Source organism: Callospermophilus lateralis, chromosome 12, assembly GCF_048772815.1.
Source record: "Callospermophilus lateralis isolate mCalLat2 chromosome 12, mCalLat2.hap1, whole genome shotgun sequence".
Classification (NCBI taxonomy): Eukaryota; Metazoa; Chordata; class Mammalia; order Rodentia; family Sciuridae; genus Callospermophilus; species Callospermophilus lateralis.
In genome coordinates, this window is record NC_135316.1 from 80,351,194 (window position 1) to 80,375,891 (window position 24,698).

At 39.7% G+C, this 24,698-nt stretch overlaps 1 protein-coding gene and 1 pseudogene across 2 annotated transcripts in view; one reads left to right on the forward strand and one right to left on the reverse strand.

Annotated features, from left to right (window-relative positions):
* Smad9 (SMAD family member 9) overlaps positions 1-24,481 on the forward strand; it is a 35,767-nt gene extending 11,286 nt beyond the window's left edge. For both annotated transcript variants that reach the window (XM_076872447.1, XM_076872448.1), the window contains 4 exons: positions 664-921; positions 6,297-6,518; positions 15,974-16,230; positions 21,195-24,481. In XM_076872447.1, the coding sequence (XP_076728562.1) occupies positions 664-921; positions 6,297-6,518; positions 15,974-16,230; positions 21,195-21,338 (881 nt within the window). In that variant the 3' untranslated portion in view covers positions 21,339-24,481. The remainder of the gene's footprint in view (positions 1-663; positions 922-6,296; positions 6,519-15,973; positions 16,231-21,194) is intronic.
* LOC143411930 (small nucleolar RNA U13) lies at positions 1,111-1,206 on the reverse strand (annotated as a pseudogene).
* Positions 24,482-24,698: the final 217 nt, after the last annotated feature.

The following is a 24,698-nucleotide window of genomic DNA, read 5'->3' on the forward strand; positions in this document are numbered from 1 at the left end:
TTGTTTATCCTTATTATTTTTCACCACTTATATTTTAGTTGATAACTTTTAGTTCCTTGCCTTTAAATCTTTCCTTTAAATCTTTAAATCTTTCTTGTAAAGACAAATAGGATGTTTTTATTCCAGTAGCATTACTGAACCTGAAATTGAGGCTGATCATCTAAATAATTCAACATGGTCCCTGAAGGAAAAATATTCTGGGCATCACTTAGGGTTTTATTGCAAGCAATAGAAACCAATTGTGCCTTTAAAAAAAAAGACTTTATTGGCAGAATTAAAAAAGATGCAAACAATCAGGTCTCTAGAAAGCCAAGTATTAGGTCATTTCCAAGGTGGGAGTGCATAGGCGGTCTCTTTGGAGTGCTGACATTAGGAAGATCCTCCTTTGAACTTTGTCATCAGCTGTGACATTCTGCTTAAGATGCAGGTGGCAGGGAGGAAGGCTGTTGGTTTGGTGTGACCCACATACTCACTTCTTGGGTAGAGATGGGATCATCATGGATAGTTGTATGATGAGCACAGTGAATAGCAGAGGGGCAGTTCCCAAATGAAAAAATGGTTTTACCATCAACAAGCGGCCAAATGAGAAAGGCAAGTGTCCCCCCTGTTGTCTCCTGATGAGCAACGTTCAGTGCTCACTCTCCTGTCGCCTTCTGCTCCTAGTGCTGCCTCCAGTGCTCGTGCCAAGACACAGTGAATACAACCCCCAGCTCAGCCTCCTGGCCAAGTTCCGAAGCGCCTCCCTGCACAGCGAGCCACTCATGCCACACAATGCCACCTACCCCGAGTCCTTCCAGCAGCCTCCGTGTCCTGCGCTCCCTCCCTCGCCAAGCCATGTGTTCTCACAGTCCCCCTGCTCAGCCAGCTACCCCCACTCCCCAGGAAGTCCTTCTGAGCCAGAGTCTCCATATCAACACTCAGGTCAGTAAGAGCCATGGTCTGTGGGAAACTATGGGAAATTAGGACCCGAAGCTACTATTTATAGTGGACAACCACAATCATCGTCACTGTAACTGACACTTGTATAGTGTTCTACAGGTCAAAATAATCTCCATAGGCTGTGTTGGATCCTCTCTGTAAGATGATCAGGACATACCCATCTTTTTTCCATGTCATATGGGGAATGTGCTGACATCATGGCCATGTTTAGCGGGAGGCACATCTCACACAACAGCGTGATCATCATGCCTATGAACCAAAACGGATCAGGACTGTGCCCGATTTGCACAACATGTTTTTTGCTCTGATTCTCACTTCTAAACACTCTCATAAATGAAAAGGATTTGAACACCATTCCTGGGAATATCCAGGAATTATTATTTTTTTTTTAAGCAATAGAAATAAGTTCAGAATACATCTCTAGCCCAAGCAGAAAGACTTGACCTGAGGGTAGGCAAAGTGGAGGGTCAGGGGTAGGCCTTTTCTTTGGTGGCCTCTTTCAACCATCAAAGGGAGTCAGTCCCTGGCTACAAAAGATATGTGTATTACTTTCTTCCAGCCAATGCTTTTCACTTTTTGCTCTGTGAAGCCAGGGCACTGGCTTGAAAAGAGAGCTCTTCAGTAACTATTTGCTGAATTGAAAAAGCATAAAAAAGAGAAAGGGAGAATCACAGTTGTAGTTGCATGTGCTGCCACATCTGTGAAGTGGGTCCAAGCTGACATATGAAGAGATTTAATTACCCTCATAAATGTAAGATAAATAATATCCAGGACTAACAATTTCCTTAAGGCCAATGTGAATATATTTGGTGCTAGTGGTGGTTACAATCTGGTGCACTCATTTATTATTCATGAATTCACTTTTTTAAAAAAATATTTTTTACTTGTAGATGAACACAATACTTTTATTTATTTATTTTTATGTTGTGCTGAGTATGGAACCCAGTGCTTCACTTATACTAGGCAAGTGCTCTACCACTGAGCCACAACCCCAGCCCCATGAATTCACTTTTAAAAACAGATGTTTATTAAACTCTAAATGCAAACATTGCCTTAGGTTACTGAAAAAGGAATTAAATGTTCAACAAAAGTTGTTCCTGTTCTCAAAGACCTTGTAAAATGGGGAAAGATATAGGAGTTGCCTCTTCCCTTTCAAGGTACTTTGTTCTTTTTGCCTCCTCAGCAAGTTATTTATATACATACTTTCATATTTATCACTTTATATTTTATGATTCCTTCTTTTTCTATGTCCAACGTAGAGCTGTTCATTAGTTGCTTATTGAGTAAAGAAATTACCACACAGGTGTTTGGAACATGTAAAGCTCAGAACTATAGATAAGAGATTTCATTGACTTAGTGTAGTAATGTCTGTGCACCTGTTAAGTGCATGGCACCCAGCCAAGACTAGAAGTGCAATAATGATTACCATGGCCTCTGACCTTCACAAGGCAGTGATATGGAGAGCATCATGTAAATCAGGCGATAGAGGCTGTGACCAGCAGTGACTACAAGGACTTGAAGTAAAATACCGGTGTGGGATTGGAAAGAGGCAAGGAATTAGAGGAGGCAGAATCAATGGAACTTGATATGGGGGACAGACTGAGATCCTGGACAAAGTCTCAGAAGTCCTCACAGAGTGTGAGAGCAGGTGGTTGAAGTCCTGTACCTGGCCAAGGTCACTGAGAGGGCAGAATCCTGGTTAAGGGACAGGATAAATATGTTGCAAAATACATATTTACATAACACATCTCTGCTATAATGATTTCCTGTACGGACTTTGCATTTGACTCTGGTTACATAAGCAAGGTGATATTGTCCCTCCTCTTTCTGTCTACGAAGGGCAGAGCCCAACAAGGATGCAGAAGCTGATTAGGTTCTCACGGAAGGCATAGCACTGTGCATTTCAGAGAAAACAATTCTTCTCTGAATGATTAACCACAAAACCACAAATGCCAACCTGAATAACAGACCCATACATAAGTAAAAGGAACTTTTGAGATTAATTCATTTGCCCCTAATTTTTTAGACAGCTTTATTAAGATCTAATTCACATGCCATATGATTGATTTATTTCAAGTGTACAATTCAGTGATTTTATTTTGGTATATAAGATTAATTTTTTTAAGTTGTGGTAAAATATGCCCTTTATAAAAATTGTCATTTTAACCATTTTTAAGAGTCCCAATTCAGTGGCATTAAGTATATTCACTATGTCATGCTTCCATCACTACTATCTATTTGCAAACTTTTTTATCACTCCAAGGAGAAACGCCTTACTTATTAAGCAATAGCTTCCTATTTCCTACCATCCCCAGTTCTGGTAACCTCCATCCTACTTTCTATCTCTACAAAATTGCCTGTTCCAGGTATCTGATTATAAGTAGATGCATACAATATTTGCACTTTTGTATCTGGCTTTTTTCACCTAATGAAGTGTTTTCCCAGTTTATCCATGTTGTAGAATATATCAATACTTTATTTTTGTGATTGAACAATATTCCATTGTATGACATAGCAAATTAAAAAAAAATCATTTATCAGTTGTTAGATATTTGGCTTGTTTCCACCATTTGGCTTTTGTGAAGCATTCTGCTGCAAACCCTCAAGGCAAGTATCTGTTTGAGCCACTGCTTTCAATTCCTTTGGGTGTAGACCTAGGAGAGGACTGCTGAGTCATATGACAATTCTGTATCCAGCATCTGAATTTTCTAGATCGATTTACTCCAGGACCTATAAAAGGGCCATCTTGTTTTATAACTCTTTCACTAGGGTCACAGTTCATTTTGTCATAAGGAAATACTTTATCCATGGCTTCCTAGTGTGGCCCATAAGCTCCTGCATTAGAATTGGCAACAGGGCCTCTTAAAATGTGCATGGCTACATGCCCCTACTGATCTGATCAATCAGAATTTCTGGACGTGTGATCAGGAATCTGCAGTTTCAGCAAGTGCCACTGGCTTTTTTTGTGCATTCCTCAGTGTGAGAACTACTTGTGTAGTACTGATCTGCTCTTCTCTACTGTTGGATTCCACCATGAGCGTTTCTAGACTCTTCTGAACTAACATTAGGAATGGAAACTAAGGAATCAGTTGTTCTGAGGTCCTCTCTGAAGTTTTTCCACTGCCTCAGAGTTTTTATTGTGTTATGCATGACTTCCTGATAAGCTGCCATCTATGTAATGCATACAGTTTGCCTAACCAAGGTCACTGTCTGATCAAGACTGATACTAGAGGAGAAGGACCCTGCTCTGTGTGCCCTGGGCCCAAGGTTATAATCGATTTTCAACTCTTCTGTTTTGGAGGCATATCTTGAGGCTCCTCCGGAACAATTAATTCATTCCTGTGGCCTTTGTGCAATCCATGGCAACTTGGGAACTGAAGATAAATAATTTCAAAGAAGAGTTAGCTTTCTATGTGTTTTACAAACCAGGTAACAGACTGTTCTATGATGAAAGCTCAGAGAATAGCTTCTCAATTTGAAGATCTTGAAGTCATTTGGACTCAATGCTAATTCATTAGTCAGAGGTAAAACTAAGCAGCTTTCCAGAGGGAACCTTAGAACAACCAATTTCTTTGGTAAGACTCAAAATGTCACTTTAGAAGCATTTTGTTATGTTAATATGGTCTCTCTTTAGCAGTAACACTGCCCCCCAAGCCCACAAGTTTAACAGCAGAACAGACTGGACTATCTGCATAGTTTATCAACTGACAAAGCCTTTGTTTCACTGCTTTCCTGTCATTGACCCCCCTCACCTCATCATGCCACATAAACCCCAGGGACCCAGAATGGCTGCACTGTAGATGCCACTGCCGATAGTCTTTTAGTACAAGCAGTACCTCACGGTGGTAAATCACAGGTGAACAGCTAAATGTCTCCAAGAGAGTCTCCTATTACCCCAAAACAAAACAAAATGTGTTTTAAGAGGCAGATAGCATGGCTTTGCATTTTAAATTTGGCATTCTTCAGTGCTTGAGAATGAATGTTTTATCACCTTTGTTAAAAAAGTAAGTTAATTTTTAATTTTAACCTAGCATTTAGAAGTTTATAGGGTTTTGTTGTTGGTGGTGGTGATGATGGTTTTTGTTTTGTTCAGTCTTGTTTTTGTTTAATTTGAAGTGGGATCTCGCTACGTTGCCCAGGCTTGCCTGGAATTCCTGGGCTTAAGTGATCCTCTGTCTCCCTGTGGCTGGGCGCACATCATCTTGCCTGTCGTTGAAGTTTGTAGTTCTTAACATTTAGTATGGAATTAGGGACTTAAAAAAATTAAAGATTTTGTTCCATTGTAAAAATATATATGCACCATAAGTTTATAGGTAGAGGAGTTGTTCAACTTTAATGTTCTTACAAACCAAGTAGCAATCTGAATATAGATGCAGTTTTTGATTCTGTACATCTGGGGTGGGGGTTCAAGAATAAACACTCCCTTGCAAGATCTCAGGTGATGGAGACATAACTGCCCATGAACCATATTTTGAGTAGGAAGGGTCTAAGGGAGTTTACTATTTAAAGGATCTCTTTATTAAGTGGCGATCATTTTGTAAATCAGATAGCAACTCTAATTTATTGGTTTCACAAAATTATATTTTAGTGCATATAGAAACATATTCTAGATATGAGAATTACTAATGTATTCAAGGAAAAAATATCAATAGGAAGAGAAAGGGTGTGGATAGAAAAGAAAGGAAGAACTCGGTACTGTGGTTGGGAACCACAGTTACAGGAACACTTGCTTTAACATTAATGTGTGGGGTGAAAACATAACATTCATGGGCTTGCAGATGAAATATCCAGCTTTCTTTAAAGTACTTTTATGTCATTTGTAACTAGATATCCCAGGAGAATGTAAGCCCCTCTATGTGAAAGATTTTTTTTCTTTCTTTCTTAAATAAAATTCTGTTCATTGTTTTGATTTGGGTTTTATCATATCCAAATGATTTTTTTTTTTAATTTTAAGAAATTATACTTTTTGGCCTAGGGATTTAGTTTGGTGTAATAAGAGTAAGATGCTATCTTTCATATGTAAAGATGAAGTTACCTGATAGCTTCTTTTGAGCTGTTTACTTCAGGGGTGTTGATTTTCTACAACAGGCTGTTCATATCACCTTTTCCCTGTCCCCATCATGACCAGTAAGCTTATTTACAGATGCTATAACCATGGAAGATTAACAAGCCTCTGCTCCACAAGCTACCCCCAAAACAGCTTCCATTAGGCAGGTTTAAAAGATTGTCAAGCAGCTTCGCTAGTCTTACGGCCAACCTGCTGGTTGAAAGCATTCATCTCCATTTCCCCGTGGCTCTCGGGCTTTGGGGTCCAGGTATGACAGTCATGAAGTGCTGTCTGGCTTCCTTTCTTACAGACTTCCGTCCAGTGTGTTACGAGGAGCCCCAGCACTGGTGCTCGGTCGCCTACTATGAACTGAACAACCGAGTAGGGGAGACCTTCCAGGCTTCCTCCCGAAGTGTGCTCATAGATGGATTCACCGACCCTTCAAACAACAGGAACAGGTTCTGTCTTGGACTCCTTTCGAATGTAAACAGAAATTCCACAATAGAGAATACCAGGAGACACATAGGAAAGGGTAAGAGCAAATGTGTCATGCCTTGATGTAGCCTTCTGAGCTGAAAGAGTGGCCACAAACTGGCCCCAAACTGGCCATGTGGTCTTACGGAAAGAACCCAGGGCCGGCAAACTGTGGGCGGGTTCTTGCATCACCAAAGGAGAGAGCTCATGGGCTTTCAGGGTCCTGCTCTCTCTGACTTTGTAGTCAGCAGGCTACCTTTGGGGGTGGTGTGTTGCAAACCCAAGAAAGATGACACCTTGGAAAGAAGGGTGAGATTATTCAGTGGAGGTATCATGTGTTACTTTTGAATTGCCTAGTGATGCCAACTAGGATGATTTCTGAAGAAGAATTCTGAGTGGATGGTTATCGACATGAGGTAAAGTGATCTGCATCCACTTAGAAGTGAGGGAGTTAAAAATATGAAAGAATTATGCTTGAAAGCCTTTGATAGGTGACTGGGGCTCTCCCGTGTCTGGCCATTCTTGTGACAGCTCGTGGGTGGGCTCAGGCCTTGCTGGTCTCTAACCTGTTTGCCTTGGGGCCTATCTCATCCATGTTAGCAAGGGTAGCACATCCCAGCAGAGTATGAGGCCAGGCTGAGGGTCTTTAAATTCTTTCTTTTATTTTAGAATTGTTGGTGTCTGCCTGATACTACTCAGGAGTCACAGAGAAAGAACCTTTAGAGTTGGTTGATCTTTTCTCTTCCCATGTGGAAAAGTAGTCTTAAGTTTTTTTTCTCAGATTTCCAGGGAGATTCATTATTTCACTGTGTGATGCTTCCTGAAGTCTTTCTTGCATACCCCCCAAATGTCCCCTGTTGTATTAAGCCTACCAGCCATTGTTTAGAAACAGGTGGAATTCATTCATTGATGTTAATGCTTAATGAAGACAGTTACTTTATGTTTATTTACATTCTGATTCTTCTGTAGCACGTTTGAGGAGGCTTACAAGAAAACTTTTGAAATAATAACTATAAAATAGAAAATCAGAAACCAAGGTGGGGAGGGAGAGAATTCAAGTACAGTCACTATCTGTATTTGGGTTTTTCATATCTGTGGATTCAACCAAACTCAGATCAGAAACATTCAGAAATAAAATTGCTTCTGTACTGAACATGTACAGACTATTCTCTTTTCATTGTGCCCCAAACAATGCACTGTAACAATTATTGAGGTTTCATTTACATTGTATTAGGTATTCTAAATCACCTAGACATCCAGGGTATACAGGAGGAATGTGTGTAATTGTATACAAACACTATACCATTTTGTATTAGGAACCTGAGCACCCTCAGAGATTGGTACCTGCCATGGGTCCTGGAACCAAACCCTTCCAGACACCAAGGAACGACTGTGTTTCATCCATAGAGAGAGCATTGTGACTGTGCTTGTGATTTTTGTGCTAGGTTTCCTGAGAGGGAGTGCAGAAAGAGGAAACTCAATCTCCATGTAGTTCTTATCCCAACGGGGAAAATAGTTGTTACTCTAAGGAAGAAATAATTTTATTTGACTGAATTCCTAAACAAGTTTCTCAGGTGTGGTTCTATTTTTAAATGATTTTTGTATGAGACTCTTCAGTAAAATCTAAAGACAAAACATTAACACATAGCACTGTGGAGCTGTTCGCTGAAGGCCTTGCAGATTGATCTCCTTAGTAGACTTCTCCTGGTGCTAGTGACTCCAAAGAGAATTAAAATATTAAAGAGCTTGTTCAAGGTGTTATTGATGAGGACAAGGAGAGTAGGTGCCTATGTTGCTGACTAAGAGCTAATCTATAAAAGCAAGAGCCAGGATGTAACCTGCTCCAAAACCCAGGCTACCTGGCTCTGTTGGTGCCACCTAAATGGAAGGACAGGCTCTCCACTTTTGATTGGTCTCCAAGGCAAAGTCACAGTAGTCTCAGAAATCTGCTTAGGAATTACTCTAATATGAAAAAAAAAAAAGAGATTATTTTTAAGAGACACCATGAGGCATGTCATAAAGCATGGCAGCAAAAAGTTTTGGCTTGGGATATTTTAAATCAAGGGCCATTGATCTATGAGATCACAAGAATAGCTCTCAGGTACTGCTGTGATTATCTGCTTCTGAGCAGCATGGCTTCCTGGGGCACCAGCCCAAGTCTGTAATGCACTGCTAAGTTAGCAAGAAAGTGAACTTGCTCTGCAGAGTTAACTAATAGAGATGCAAATTTCAGAGGTATGCATTCATCTCACAAATATATACTGAGCACCTGTTCTCAGCCAAACTAGACACCAGGGGTAAGGGCAGAAGAAAAAGAAAAAGCACCTGCCTTCCTGGAATATGGGCAACTAGGGAAAGAAAGGCAGGAGATAATCTATACAGTATGTCAAATAGAGAAAAACTGAGCAGGAGTAGAGCATGGCTGAGTGTGAAATGGGAAGATAGATTTAAGCCAAGAGTTCATAGGATATAAAAGGATCCTGTGGACTGGGGGTGTAACTCAGTGCTATAGTGCTTGCCTAGCATGCACAAGGCCTCAAGTTTGATCTGAGCACTGCAAGTATATATATATATATATATATATATATATATATATATATATATATATATATAAAAAATTTTTTGAGATTAGACTGGAGAGAGGCTAAAGGTTGAAGATGGCTTAAAAAATTCTTTTTATTATAGTTAGTGATGAGCCGTTTCTCCTCTAAAGAATTACTGTTAGCTTTGCAGCCATTTTATTTTGTGTTCTTTGTTACTTAAATTTAGCCAAGCTGGCAGGCCCTCCAAAAAGAAGTTAGTGTTGTTTCCCAGGTGGCAGTGCAGGCTTGCGGGTTGTGTGCCCTCTGGTGCGGATGGTTTATGCTAGGCTGCCCAGGCCTTTTCACTCCGTTTTTCCATCCAGTGGGACATACCGTGAGGCAGTGGGGCTGGTAGGAAGCATGCATTTGCAGCCATGCAGTAGTTATCTGGTGCAAAGGGAATTGAACCCATTCTTCTGACCTCATCAGCAAAAAAGTTTCAGGTTGCTACTAACAAGCTAGCACTAGCAACCAGAGCCACCTCTTAACAGCAGAGCAACACCTCGAATAACAGGGGCAATGGCCCTTCCTGCAGAGAAGGGTATAAGCCACCTGAAAACTTAAAGTTTAAAATAATTAGTGAAGAACAAAATACAAAGAGCCAGAAATATGTTTACAAAAGCGGAGCCCTTAATACATCCAGTCCACACAGGAGCTGGAACTAGACAAATAGAAAACGGCTCCCATGGTTTATTGAAGGGGGGTCCATCAAAAGCAGGGATAAAGTTTCAAGGGTGGAGTCTTGCTTCGTGATGTCTTGCAGTCAGCAGGTTGATTGGCATCTTGGAGGTCACACACCCATCTGTGTGGTTATAGCAGCTTACCCCATCTCTGGTGCCCTGTCGGACCTTTGGCAGAGCTTGAATAGGGCTCACAATGAGTCAGGGCAGTCAACCAGAGGAAATGTCCACCTGTCATTCTCAGACGCCACATTCTCCTATTTAATAGGTTACAATGCATGGCAGCCCACTCGTAGCCCATGGATGGCTCTGGACACTCGAAGAGTCTGGAACACTAAATTCTAATCTGGGATCTGTCCACATTCTTCTTTGAAAACTAAGCAACACACTTGAATGCTTTCCAGTGACTTGCTAAAGAGTAAAACAATGATGGTAATGATGATGGCTATCCCTATTGATTTCCTCATTTCCCTAGGTGACCCTTTGAAAGAGACAGGCTCATTTCCCTTCTGCAGGTGTAGATGTGTGGCATTTGACCTATCTGATATTTGTTCTTCTCTCTGTGGGAGAAAACATATATCGTTATGATAATTACTGAGGCATTAACCCCAGCTATTGAGTTTGCTGAGGTAAATCAAGATCACCCTGTCAAAATTTCTCATGTATCCCAAGTCATTTCATTGTTTTGGGAATTAGTTTTTCACTTTTTTACGAATTTTTCACGTTTTACAAATCTTAATTTTCTTTCATGTTTTTAGTTCCATAGAATTCTAGAAATTCTTCCTGTTCATGAAAGGAATCATCCTGATGCCAGAGTCTGGTCCTTGTTAGTTCCTTGAGAGGAGGATTTTCCCTTCTAGGTGTTATTAGAATTATTTTTTTCCCCAAGGATTTAGTTTTCCTCCCTCAAAATAACCCTTCCATTCTGCTTTTGAGTATGGGTATGGCTTCTTCAACTTTGAAAAACAAATCCTAAAAAAGTTTTAACATAGAATGTCATAACTATTATAGTCATTAAACTTGACATTGCAGAATATCTGGTATCCTGGAAAAACCCTCATAATATATTACTAAATGAAAAAGAGAGTTTTAAAATATCATGTAGAGAATGATTCCAATTTTTTAAAAAACTTTTTTTTCAAAATAGTTGGACATAATACCTTTATTTTATTTATTTATTTATTTATTTTTATGTGGTGCTGAGGATTGAACCCAGGGCCTCGCACATGCTAGACAAGCACTCTACCACTGAGTCACAATCTCAGCCCCCCAATTTTGTTTTTTTTTTAAAATATACTCCACAAAAGACAAATATATATATATATCAGATGTTAGCTGTGATTGTTTTGGGGCTGTGGGATTGTGGTGGGCTTTAATTTTCCATGTCTAGATTTTCTATAGTGGGTTTCTTGCTCATGTGTAGATGGGGGTCCCGGAGGTATAAGGGTGCACTGGGAACACTGCCACAGTAGTGAGAGAGAAGCATCACGGCCCAGTTCAGCCCAGCGCAGGCTGAGTGGCTGAGTGTGTGACTGGCAGTGATGGGACATTCAGCATAGTGCATTTGGACCCAAACCTGCTTGGTCATCTGTGTCCACAAAGACTTAGTCTTCAAGTACAGACTTACTACGGCCCAGAAGTGATTATGCAAAATAGGAAAAAGTGCCCCTTCCTTAAGAGAAATCACTGTCCTCTTGGTAATAATTATGCCAAGTTTGGGAGATAATGAGGCAAACCCTGGCGTTGTGCTTTAGGAACAGTCCTGTGGAAGAAGCAGCCCTGTCCTCTGATGTAGGCTCTGGTGTGGATTTGGAAATCTGTATTTTTATTTTCTTGATCATACATCATTAAATATACACAAAATTAGAGAGAGTGGTGTAATGAGTCTTCGTGTCATCTCTAGCACCAGTAATGATTGACATTCTGTGCTCTTTTTTTTTCATCTATCCTCCAAGCTGTTTTGGCTACAGTATTTTATTATTTTTATGTATCTATTTATTTATTTTTGTGGTGCTAGAAATTGAATCCAGGGCCTCACACATGCTAGGCAAGATCTCTTCTACTGAGCTGTATGCTCAGCCCTTGCTAGAGTATTTTAAAGCAAATCTCAGACTTTGTAACCTTGTCCATCTATTTCAGTATATATCTCACTTTATAAGAAATTTTTTAAAAATATAACTATCATACCTAGAAATATGTACTTTTTTAAAGCTCTAGATGATCCTGATAATCAGCTAGGCTTTAAAATAACTGTGCAGAAGAGAAGGCAGCAAAGACAAAGGCAAGGTCAAATAACCTCCAGGGAGGCATTGAGTTGTATGAGTCAGCTTTTTGTTGCTGTGATCCAAGGACTGACAAGAACAACTTAGAGGAAGAAAAGTTTATTTTTGGCTCAAAGTTTCAGAGGTTCAGTCTATGGTGGGCTGACTCCATTGCTCTGGGCCTGAGGTCATGGGGAACATGATGGAGGAGGGACCAGGCCCAGCAGAGGAAAGCTGCAGAGCTCATGACAGCCAGAAAGCCGGGTTGGGGGGGGAGCAGGAACAGATATAGTACCTACGGGCATGCCCCTAGTAACCAACTTCCTCCAACCCTTACCCCACCTGCCTACAGTTACCACCACTCCATTCAAATTATTACTTCACTAAATGGATTAATCCACTGCTGAGGTTACAGCTCTCTTAATCCAATATTTTCACATGTGAACATTGCAGCATTCCCATTTTGGGGGGCATTCCAGATCAAATCCGTAACAGTAAGTTGAGGTTTTGCTCTTAGCAGGGTAGAGAGGCTGAGTTCTTTGAGCAGGGGGGGCATTTATCCTCCGTCCCAGTCAGAAGATCTGTGTGCATACCTACACTTTCCTGACTTCCTCCCCTGACTATGAGTAGATCCCTGGGCATTGGGGACTCTCCCTATGGTGGCATTGCTCTCCTTCCATTCTTCCCTCCTTGTGTCTCTACTTTGAGACAATAGAACAGGATTAAAGGGACACACTTGCATTCTGACCCTGCAGACCCAAATCAAACCCAAAGTGCCACCACACAAGACTCACTGTTCTCATAAAAAGTGAGTGGCAGTCCCAGACAAATGAAAAGTTTAGATAAAGAAAGACACAGCCCAAGTGTGAGCAGAACCTGCCATGGGACCACATTGCCTGGTTTCTCTTGTAACCTCTCTTTTTCCTCCAGAATTTTTTTATTAGTGCATTATAATTATATATAATAGTAGGGGTTCTTTATTACATATTTGTGCAGGCACACAATATAACAATATCAAGTAGTGCTTTTTCTTATTCCCTATTGCTAGAAGTTAGAACAAGCTATAGGATTATAACAATAGCTTTGTTTACATTGCTTTATCTAAAGCTTCTCCATGATAATAAAACTTGAAGGGCATATTTTATTGCAACGAGAATAGGTATGATTTCATCAGCAACTGACAAATGTAGCTGTAATGAAATCTGCACATGTTCATTTTTTTCCTCTACTGGCTTCAAGAAATGTCCCATAAATCAGGGAATTCACAAATAATAACCTTTTGCAATGAGGTTTCAGTTCTGACAGAGATGTGAAATTTTACGGGACCACCTGCTAGTATTCATGATCAGAATGAAATAATGAATTCTATGATATTCCTGTCTGAAAATAGTTGTCAAGTATCCCATGCTTAAAAATCCAGCCTTTCCAGTTTTGTAGACTAATCTGTAAGGTAGTCTGAGTTGCTTAACGGTGGTTCCCAAAGTGAAGGAGTGTCTGCTTCACCTGGGAACTTACTAAAATGCAAATTGTCTGCCTGATTTCAGGCTTACTGAGTCTGTGAGCTATCTGGCTTTTCGTTTTGATTTTGTTGTGGTGCTGGGGATGGAATCTAGGGTCTCCCACATGTGAGGCAAGCGCTCTACTGCTGAGGCTGAGCTATGCACCCCCCACCTCCCTGCCCAGGCATCTGTAGAATGAGCCCTCCAGGTGATCTGGGTGCAGGTTAACACTTGAGAACTGTTTCACTTTGTGGCCATCTTGAATTTGATACATATGATTGAAGGCCACAATTTTGGCCTTTCAGATGGATGCAAATAAAATCACACGTCTACTGGACTCTTCTATTGATGACACTGTCTCTGGCCAAAAGCTGGCCTCCTCACAGTGGGCCTGGGTTCTGACCTCGCCTGGTGTTTGCAGTAGTCTCCATGTTCTTCACCTTGGCTCTCTTCTCCTCTCTCGGGATGCTGGGCCACTACCCATCCATCTGCCCAGGCTCTCCTCTGCTCTTCTCTCTTGGCCAACTTGTACTGTGGTTGCAGATAAGCCTTTAACAGGATTGAAAACCACCCCCTAAATAAAGATCAGGGTCAGATAACAAAAATCTTATCTATTCTACTTAATAGTTTCCAGTAGGATTATATATTTGAAGGTCATTCAATTCGAATACATACTAAAGGCTTAGTGGGCCTCACACTGGCTTTCTCCACCTGCTTTCCCCTTTTAGGGCCCCCTCCCCAACTCCACCCTTGCCTAAGAGGCAGGCCTCCCCCCAGAGCACAGAGTGGCTAAGGGGGCCGTGCTTGCACTGCCTCACTATGGACCAGTCAAGTCACTACTTCCAGCTTCTGTCCTGCTTCCTCTCTACCTAGTGTGCCTGGGTCGTGAGTGTCAGGCCATTCAGGAAAACGAATAATAGAAATGAGAAAGAAAAGGGAGAGGAAGGCTGGGGAAATAAAAAGGGGAGCCAGTCTGACACAGGAAGTGTAACAGTGGCCTGAAAATCCAGAGCTCTGCTTTATCTGTGGGACTCTGGGTCAGTTTCTTCTGAGCAATGTGGCTGGAGAGTACAATACTGGAATTTCTTCTTCTCTACTGCCTACCTGCTCAGGCTTCTCTCTCTTCTGTGGACACAGGCAAAATCAAATTAAGGGAAAGAAGACAGGGGCAAAGAAATAAGTATGCTGGGAGGTAGTCAGTCACACAGCATGCAAAATCACCTCCCATGCTTCTTATAACCTGACACACTGAGCATCTCTGTCATAATGTTTCCTACACTAGGGTCTGAGAAGCCATGGGGGGGCGGTCTATAAACTCTTTTCATTAAAAGTTTTGTATTTTCATTTTGAGGAAACCCAAAACATATTATGGCATGAATATTCTGGATCCCTTTGACAAATTCCTCTTAACTGCATGGTGGTTGTACTGACATCTAGTGTTAGAGTTTTTCCTCCAGTAAAATTGGAGAAAAATTATTCTTGTATTTACTATTCACTAGACTAGAATGTCTTCATTTTTTTCTAACCCCAGCCCCTTGCTGTAATTTTATATTTAATCTCAAACCCTGACATTGGGTGGGAAAGAATCAAATAAAATTTAATATGGAATAAAAATTCACATGAGCAGCAACATTCTTAGGGTGCTCTTTAGAATCATATCTCTCCAGTAATGTTAGGTAAAGTGGTATAAGCTGTATTTACTTGTGAGTTTTTGTATGACTATGTCTGCAAGTGTTGGGAACATCATTGTTTACAAGTCATATAGACATTGTATGAACTGACTTATAATAGTGGATGAAATAGGTTGCTTTGAACAATAGAACCTGCTTTGAAGTTTCTATTAAGAGAAAAAGATTTATAACTGTTAGTAAAATAAACTTTATTTATTGTTTCCTCTGGAGTGGGTTTATTGCATCTACTTAAGTAACATTTTTGTGATATTGTCATTTAAATTTTTGTTTGCATATGCATATGAAGGATTATTTTTTGAATGATGTATTTATTTTGTTTCTAATATTATTAAACCTTATTTTGGAACAAATAAGCATGAGATTGAGAGTGATGGAAGCAATAGTATATGAAAGTCTACTGTTGACATGGGTTGCTTTTTTGGAGGGGAATTACTGGAGATTGAACCCAGGGTGCTCTACCACTGAGCTATATTCCTAGCCCCTTTATTACTTTTTAAAAATTCTGAGACAGGGTCTCACTAAGTTGCCCAGGCTGGCAATCCTTCTGCCCCAGCCTCCTGGGTTTCTGGGATTACAGACATGTTCACCCAGCCATGGATTGTATTTTTAAATGGACTTGTGGAAATGACAGAAATGACAATGGGAAAACAAGTGGGGATTTGGGTCACATGTCTAACTCAGACATCTGTGATTGGTGATAGGAAAATGCACCTGACAGCAGAGGCCCATCTTTCCAGCAGGTAAGAGTCACTGAGAAGAGAACAATGTTTGCAGGCCGCGCTGTGTTTTTGTGTCCACAGGCGTGCATTTGTACTACGTTGGGGGAGAGGTGTATGCCGAGTGTGTGAGCGACAGCAGCATCTTTGTACAGAGCAGGAACTGCAACTATCAGCACGGCTTCCACCCAGCCACCGTCTGCAAGATCCCCAGCGGGTGCAGCCTCAAGGTCTTCAACAACCAACTCTTTGCTCAGCTGCTTGCCCAGTCGGTTCACCATGGCTTTGAAGTCGTTTATGAGTTAACCAAGATGTGCACTATTCGGATGAGTTTTGTTAAGGTAAGGAGTAATTGCTTTTGGATTATAAAACCAGAAAATAAAAAAACTGAACAAACTTCAGAAGCATTCTTTGGTGGATGTGGCAATTGTACAACCAATTCAAGTAGATAACAAACTTCTTTTTTTTTTTTAAATTCTGTTAATAGTTTTTAAGAAGAACTCTTCTATGAGTATGGATTGTCTTGTTTAGCAGTTTTGTGAAAGTTCCTAAGCATGTTATTTTTGGAAAAAAAAAAAAAACAAGTTAAAGGAGCTGATTTTTATAAATGCAGAAGATAAGGTGACAGTAATACAGTTTTGTAGGACTAAATGCTCCAGCACTGAGCTACTTCATCAGCCCTCAGAGTAGATTTTAATAGCCCTTTAAAGTGACCAAGACAAAAGATTGTTCTCTTTTTTTTTGTACTCAAATTAAATTCTTACTGTTTTTAAAATAATTTGAGCAATTATATGAAAAGCAAATGTTAAGAGTACATAGTTTTAAATTTTAAAAAATGGTTTATTGAAACCATTTCTCTTTCATGATGACAAAGCAGCTTTATTCACATTCACTGTTTGAATAGCATTTTTGCATGTAACATAATTAACAAATTTCAGAAATCTTTTCAAATGCTCTGTTGCTTTAGAGCCAGCAGAGGGCATTGAATTGCTATTAATGAACCATCATTCCAATTCCAATCCTATGGCTTTTTTTTTTTTTTTTTTAAATCCAGGTCTATTTTTAAATTAGGATGGAATGCCAACATCTCATAGAAATCTGAATTTGTGTAAGATCAACTAGATATATGTCTCAGGTATTCAGCTTTTAAGTTTGTAAAGCTAGACAATTTATTAAAAAAACAAACTGTTGCTAGTATTATATGACTTTAAAAAATATCTAGGGGCTGGGGATGTGGCTCAAGCTGTAGCGCGCTCGCCTGGCATGCGTGCGGCCCGGGTTGAATCCTCAGCACCACATACAAACAAAGATGTTGTGTCCGCCGAAAACTGAAAAATAAATATTAAAAAATTCTCTCTCTCTCTCTCTCTCTCTCTGTTCAAAAAAAAATTTTAAAAAAATCTAGAAAATATAATTATATATGATTAGTTTAAAAATTATAGATCACTTGGGGCTGGGGTTGTGGCTCAGTGGTAGAGCATTCGTCTAGCACATGCGAGGCCCTGGGTTCTATCCTCAGAACCACATAAAAATAAATAAATAAAATAAAGGTATTGTGTCCAACTACAACTAAAAATATTTTTAAAAATTATAGATCATATAAATAATATTTTAAAAAATTATAGATCACTAAACATTATGGGGGTGATAGTTCAGATCATCTCTTAAGATCTTTTTGGCTCTGATGTTTACTGATCAATCCAAGGACTCCTTCATTCATTCAATCAACAAATACTTACTGAGCACCTGCCGTGTACCAGGCCCAGCGCTGTTTTAGGCATTGGAATATTCTGATGATTACTCATGGATCTCTGCCCTTATGGAACCAATATTGTAGGAGGGAGATAAAGGCAATAAATAACAGCCACAATAATGAGAAAATGTAGAGATAGGTAAAGGGAATTGGTTGCTGTGGTTGGAAGGTGTCACATGATGTAGGCTTCACTGAAGACATTTCAGCAGAGACTTGAAGATGATGGAGTTAGTCATGGGACTCTCTGGGGAATGAGCAAGCAAAAAAGTCTAACACTACAGGTATGCCTGGACATTTGGAGAAACAGGCAGGCCAGTGTGACTGCAGCCAACTGCGTGTAGTGGGAGGAGATCAGAGCAACCCGTCATAAGCCACCACAAGGAATTTGGTATTTACCTGTGAAGAGGTGACCAGGCTTTGCTGAGATTTAAACAGAAGGGTTTCATGGTCTGACTTACAGTTTTGAGGATCACTCTGCTGCTGCATGGATAATAGGTATGAATGCGGGAAGGCTGTTGCAATATTCAGGTGAGAGATGATGGGTGCGCTCCTGCCAGGAGAGCTCCAGGAGAAGGATTCCCAGTTGCGAAGGCAGATTTGAGGTGGGTGTGAGGAAAGACAATTAGGAAGATGAAATGTTGTCTTCGACCAAGATGGAGAAGATGCAGGCAGTTCAGGCTTATAGATAAAGTTCAGTTTGGGTAACAGCAGCTTTGAGATGTCTGTCATACATTCAAGCAGAGATGTTAAGTGGAGAGTTAGAGGTAAGAGTCTGTTTGTAAATGTAAATGTGGAATTGTCTGCATATGGATGGTATTTAACTCCCTGAGTCTGAATGAGATTTGAGTTTAAACTGAGAACACAGGAGGTCTGCGACTGAGCCCAGGTACTTCAGTGTTAGAAGGTGAGGGTGAATCAGGCAGTATAGCTATACCAGACTTCAAACTATACTACAGAGCAATAGTAACAAAAACAGCATGGTACTGGTACCAAAACAGGCGGGTGGACCAATGGTACAGAATAGAGGACCCAGAAACCAATCCACAAAATTACAACTATCTTATATTTGATAAAGGGGCTAAAAGCATGCAATGGAGGAAGGATAGCATCTTCAACAAATGGTGTTGGGAAAACTGGAAATCCATATGCAACAAAATGAAACTGAATCCCTTTCTCTCGCCATGCACAAGAGTTAACTCAAAGTGGATCAAGGAACTTGATATCAAATCAGAGACATGGCGTCTGATAGAAGAAAAAGTTGGCTATGATCTACATACTGTGGGGTCGGGCTCCAAATTCCTCAATAGGACACCCATAGCACAAGTGTTAATAACTAGAATCAACAAATGGGACTTACTCAAACTAAAAAGTTTTTTCTCAGCAAAAGAAACAATAAGAGAGGTAAATAGGGAGCCTACGTCCTGGGAACAAATCTTCACTCCTCACACTTCAGACAGAGCCCTAATATCCAGAATATACAAAGAACTAAAAAAATTAGACAATAAGATAACAAATAACCCAATCAACAAATGGGCCAAGGACCTGAACAGACATTTCTCAGAGGAGGACATACAATCAATCAACAAGTACATGAAAAAATGCTCACCATCTCTAGCAGTCAGAGAAATGCAAATCAAAACCACCCTAAGATACCATCTCACTCCAGTAAGATTGGCAGCCATTAGGAAGTCAAACAACAACAAGTGCTGGTAAGGATGTGGGAAAAGGGTACTCTTGTACATTGCTGGTGGGGCTGCAAATTGGTGCGGCCAATTTGGAAAGCAGTATGGAGATTTCTTGGAAAGCTCGGAATGGAACCACCATTTGATCCAGCTATTCCCCTACTCGGTCTATTCCCTAAAGACCTAAAAAGAGCACACTATAGGGACACTGCTACATCCATGTTCATAGCAGCACAATTCACAATAGCAAGATTGTGGAACCAACCTAGATGCCCTTCAATAGACGAATGGATAAAAAAAATGTGGCATTTATACACAATGGAGTATTACTCTGCATTAAAAAATGACAAAATCATAGAATTTGGAGGGAAATGGATGGCATTAGAGCAGATTATGCTAAGTGAAGCTAGCCAATCCCTTAAAAACAAATGCCAAATGTCTTCTTTGATATAAGGAGAGTAACTAAGAACAGAGTAGGGACGAAGAGCATGAGAAGAAGATTAACATTAAACAGGGATGAGAGGTGGGAGGGAAAGGGAGAGAGAAGGGAAATTGCATGTAAAGGGAAGGAGACCCTCAGGGGTATACAAAATTACATACAAGAGGAAGTGAGGGGAAAGGGGGAAAATATAGGGGGAGAAATGAATTACAGTAGAGGGGGTAGAGAGAGAAGAGGGGAGGGGAGGGGGGAGGGGGGATAGTAGAGGATAGGAAAGGCAGCAGAATACAACAGACACCAGAATGGCAATATGTAAATCAATGGTTGTGCAACTGATGTGATTCTGCAATCTGTATATGGGGTAAAAATGGGAGTTCATATCCCACTTGAATCAAAGTGTGAAATATGATATATCAAGAACTATGTAATGTTTTGAACAATCAACAATAAAAATTAATTAAAAAAAAAAGAAGGTGAGGGAGAAATAGCCAGTGAAGGAAACTGAGAAAGCCCAACCAGCAAAGCAGTTGGACCAAAACTCTAATAATGCATAAGTGGATTAGTGAATCTAATAATGGGTACATGGATGGGCTTATTTGGAAACATGATTTATCTATGATAAGAGGTAGAAAAGCCATGTTAAGTGGGTGGAGAGTCTCATTTCCAATGGCTTCATTTTTCTTATGAAAATAAGAAAAAACAAGATCATCAGTTTCAAGTGCAGACAGGGGAGCAGGTGCTAGGGGCTTTTGGGAATAGGAGTGGGGGTGAAGCAGTCAGCTGGAAGGGCAAGCAAGACTGGGGAATGTGGTGCCAGGTGGCAGTAGAGGGCCACTTTAGAATCATAGTCACAAATATAAAATGTGACCAGGCATTGTCAAATTCAATTTTTAAATAACTCTACCAAGAATAGATTCACTGTTCCCAATAACAAAATTAATACACTTGGGTGTGATCTACCTTTATTTTTAAAAATAACTTTCTATTGATATGTAAAATACAGATATAGGTAAGCAAGTTTTGGTAATCAACCCTGAAAGTTAAGAGGGCCCTCTAGTTTTCTTCACAGAGATTACTGGTCTATAAGCTGAAACCATTCTGTGCAAAATGCACAGGATAAAAGAACGTATGGTGGCATTTCTTCCCTTATGGGAGGGGAGATGACTTGCCAGCATATCCTGGGTGTTGGGCCTGGAACCCCAGACCTCCAGGTTGGCATAGAGTCATGTGAACCCAGAGCAAGTGCGCTGATTCAGACTCCTCTGGTATCTGGTGGATGCAGTGGTCTGTCCTTACAGGACGATGTAGCATCCTCTCTGGCTCTCTGTTGTCAGGACCTGCCCAGTGTGTGAGTTCTACCAAGGACCCTGTGCTCTGCCTGGGGGCATTGGAGGCTGATACAATCACTCTGGCTCTGTTCTTGCTTTTCAGGGTTGGGGAGCTGAGTATCATCGCCAGGATGTCACGAGCACCCCCTGTTGGATTGAGATTCACCTTCATGGACCACTGCAGTGGTTGGACAAGGTTCTGACTCAGATGGGATCCCCGCATAACCCCATTTCTTCAGTGTCTTAACAGTTATGTCTTAAGCTTCATTGCTATAGAATAGATGCTATTGCAGACAGTGGCTTATATCATTTTAGATTTGCAACTAACCCAAGTTTCTAAATACATGTGTAAATACATATAATATACACTATACATATTTTTTATCACCATTTGTTTTGTGCTACCTAGTTAACCTGGGGCCTGTACAGTGTGATTGGAAAAGCAGGGTTTTCAGTCCCATGCTACTTCTTTTGTGGGAGAAAACAAATGAAAGGTAACAGTATCAGCAACATGTGAGGCCTTTGATGGAGCCCAGGCAACTCAGCATGTCATATGGCCCAACAGAACCGCTTCATATGGCCAAAGTCAGGTTTTGGTAGCACTAGAGCAAACAACACTTTTAGACAAAGCCAAAACCAAGCAATTAAAACCGTATGGGTTAAATGATCTCACTTTTAGTGCTATTGGTAAGGGGAAAAATAATCAAGTTTGTACAAGGAATTATGTGAGGTAAGCTACAGCTATTTTATTTTTGCTGGACTATTGTGCTGATATCAATGGTACATTTTAAATGAATTTAAACCATGATTAGAAAAGAGAGAAACTGTGAAGCCAAGAATCATATTGCCTCAACCTATCACTGTAAAAAACAAAAACAAATGAGTCCAGTAAGGGAAAATAAATAAGAAAGTTGCACGGAGTGCACTGTAATCCCAATTGTGTAGTCCAGAATTTAGTCCAATAACCACCCAACAAGACCCCTGGTTTCCATGTTGGAAATCAGGTTCTGGTCTTCCTAGTGATTCAACTTCTGAGATTGTTGCTGTGTGGGACGCTGCCGTGTGTTAAGTCCCGTGCAGAGAAGCAGCAACATCAAAGGGTTGAACAGGAAATCATAACATTTACTCACATTCCCACATTAAAGCTTCTATTTCAGGGAACCCTTCTGCTACATTATCCTGCCGGTTGGCAGATTTAACGATTTACAGATTATTGAAATAATAGTAGCTCTGAAGACATCTAGACACAATGTTGGATGAAGTTTATAAATTAATTACCTTTGTGCCTATATTGACTAAATTATCGACTGTTTACATCTGGTAGCCTCTTCTAAAGCTAGTTTCCTACTTGGAAATAACTTCACAAGTAAGGATAATTTCATATATGGTCATATAATTTTGTGGGAACAGTGGTACAGAATAACAGGACATCTTTTAAAATATACCTAATATTAAAAACATATTCTTCTTTGGATGATAAAGGGAAATTTTTAGATACTTGCCACCCACAAAACACCCCATTGCTTGGAAAAATATTTCACACCCTCTTAAAAATGTTTAAGTTAACATGGAAGTTATGCTCGTAACAGACAGCACTTCAGTAATCCAGGAGATTGTTTCATTTAGGCATTCTATCTAGCATTAGTGCACATGTAGCTGTTTCTCATTAAATTGTAGTCAAGATAGAAATGATCATGTGAAAAAGATATGAGTGAGTTGCTATTTTCACCTCTTATAATGACTAGTATTATATAATAGAAACTCCATATATATAATAGAAAGTAATTATTCCACTTTACATTAAAATTAGATGGCCCATTTAGTGTTTAGAAAACCCATAGTTTATTGGTTCATCAACTCTGTATTGTTCACCTATATGTGCCAGGTACAATGTCAGGTACTATGGAATTAAAGGCAGACGAGACAGTCCCAACCTTTGTGGAGCAGAGAGTCTAATAGTAAAATCTTTGCATAGACGTTTGCATTTTTATGTTTCAGAACATGTTTTTTTTTTTTGTTTTAGAACAAAACATGAACTTCTTTTTGCTTAAAAAAGTGTAACTGATTTTTTATTATCTCTATTTTGAAATAGGCACTTGCCTCCCCATTTTCTAATCATTCCCCCATTTTCCCTTCTTGGAGAGGTCAATAATTATGGTGGGTCTCATATTAGTACCATTCTATGGGGGAACATTAAGAATACATAGCTTTTGATATTAAGATCAAACACAGTTTTCTTGATCTTCCCACAAGTTGTCAAACTCATCCTCTTGTAATCCATACCTTCACAGAATTAATCAGCAGTAATGGCTTATAAATGACATTTACAAGACCAAGAATATAAACATTTCCATGCAGCTTTAAGAAACTAGGACAACTTATTGCAGTGCACCTGAACTTTTTCCGTGAAAAATAAATTATGAAATCGGCACATATCACCCAAATGTCACACCAAAAGCCTTTATTAGGATATTTTTAAACTCAGAATTGAGAATTGATAAGTAAACCCTCTGTTTATTGTAATGGTCACATTTTAATCAACTTTTTTTTTTTCTTTTGCTGCTAAGAGTTCCCCAAAATTGTAATTTAGTGTTTAATTTTAGATTTTTCAGTGTGGTCATTTAGCATTCATTCTGTGAGTTAGAAAAAGCCAAAAAATTGAATATAATTCTTTTATAGGATAGTGAACAAAGTGGACAGGGTAGGCCTTTGAATACATCACCGCCACCGTCATGTTTCAGGTTGCAATAGACAAAGATCATGAGACAGAGAACAGTAACATCTAGGCCTGCTCACAAGAAAGCCAGTATTTTTTATTGTCTGTTAAAAAGGAGATGTGAAAAGTTTGTTTTAGCTAGATGATATGTTAATAGCTACCAGGGCTTTGGAACCAAAAAGATGTCACTCCTTAACACATGTACTTGATATGTTATTTTTTTATACTCAGCATAAATCAGGAAAAGTTGGCCAACTGCTAGCATTTAGGATCCTTTTTTTTATTCTCTCCTGTGGATGTGGATATTCCCATAACAGCAAACAACAACAGTAACCAAAGCATCTTATAAATAGACTTGATAGACATTAAGCTCCTAACTTTGTGTCCCAAATATTTGGTATATACATTCAATAAATAAATAATCAGAATATAACATGCATTCCAAATTGTCATTCCTATTATGATTTAACAGCTGAACTGTATGAGAAGGTTAGGTGATCCTGGCACATGTTAAAGATAAGTTCCAATGAATGTAAGACACACCAACAAAAAAAGAAACTATCTCTACTTGAGTGGAGCAACACTTTTGATTATAATAACCTTGGCCTCGATTATCCTTCAAATCATACTTATATTGTCATCTGATTGTTTATAATAAAGAATACTGTACCCGATATGTCTTTTCGCTCATTTTTCCTACAAACCTCATACAAGGATTCACTGCACATGGACCTATAGCTTCCTAAGACAATTCGTCTCAAACTGTTCTAATTTGAAAGTGGGATATTAAAAAATTCACCATGCTGTCTAGAAATTAGGTGGTGGTTCTGAATTAAGCATCTTGGGATGACTGGCATTGAGAATAGAATCTTGGGGCTGGGGCTATAGCTC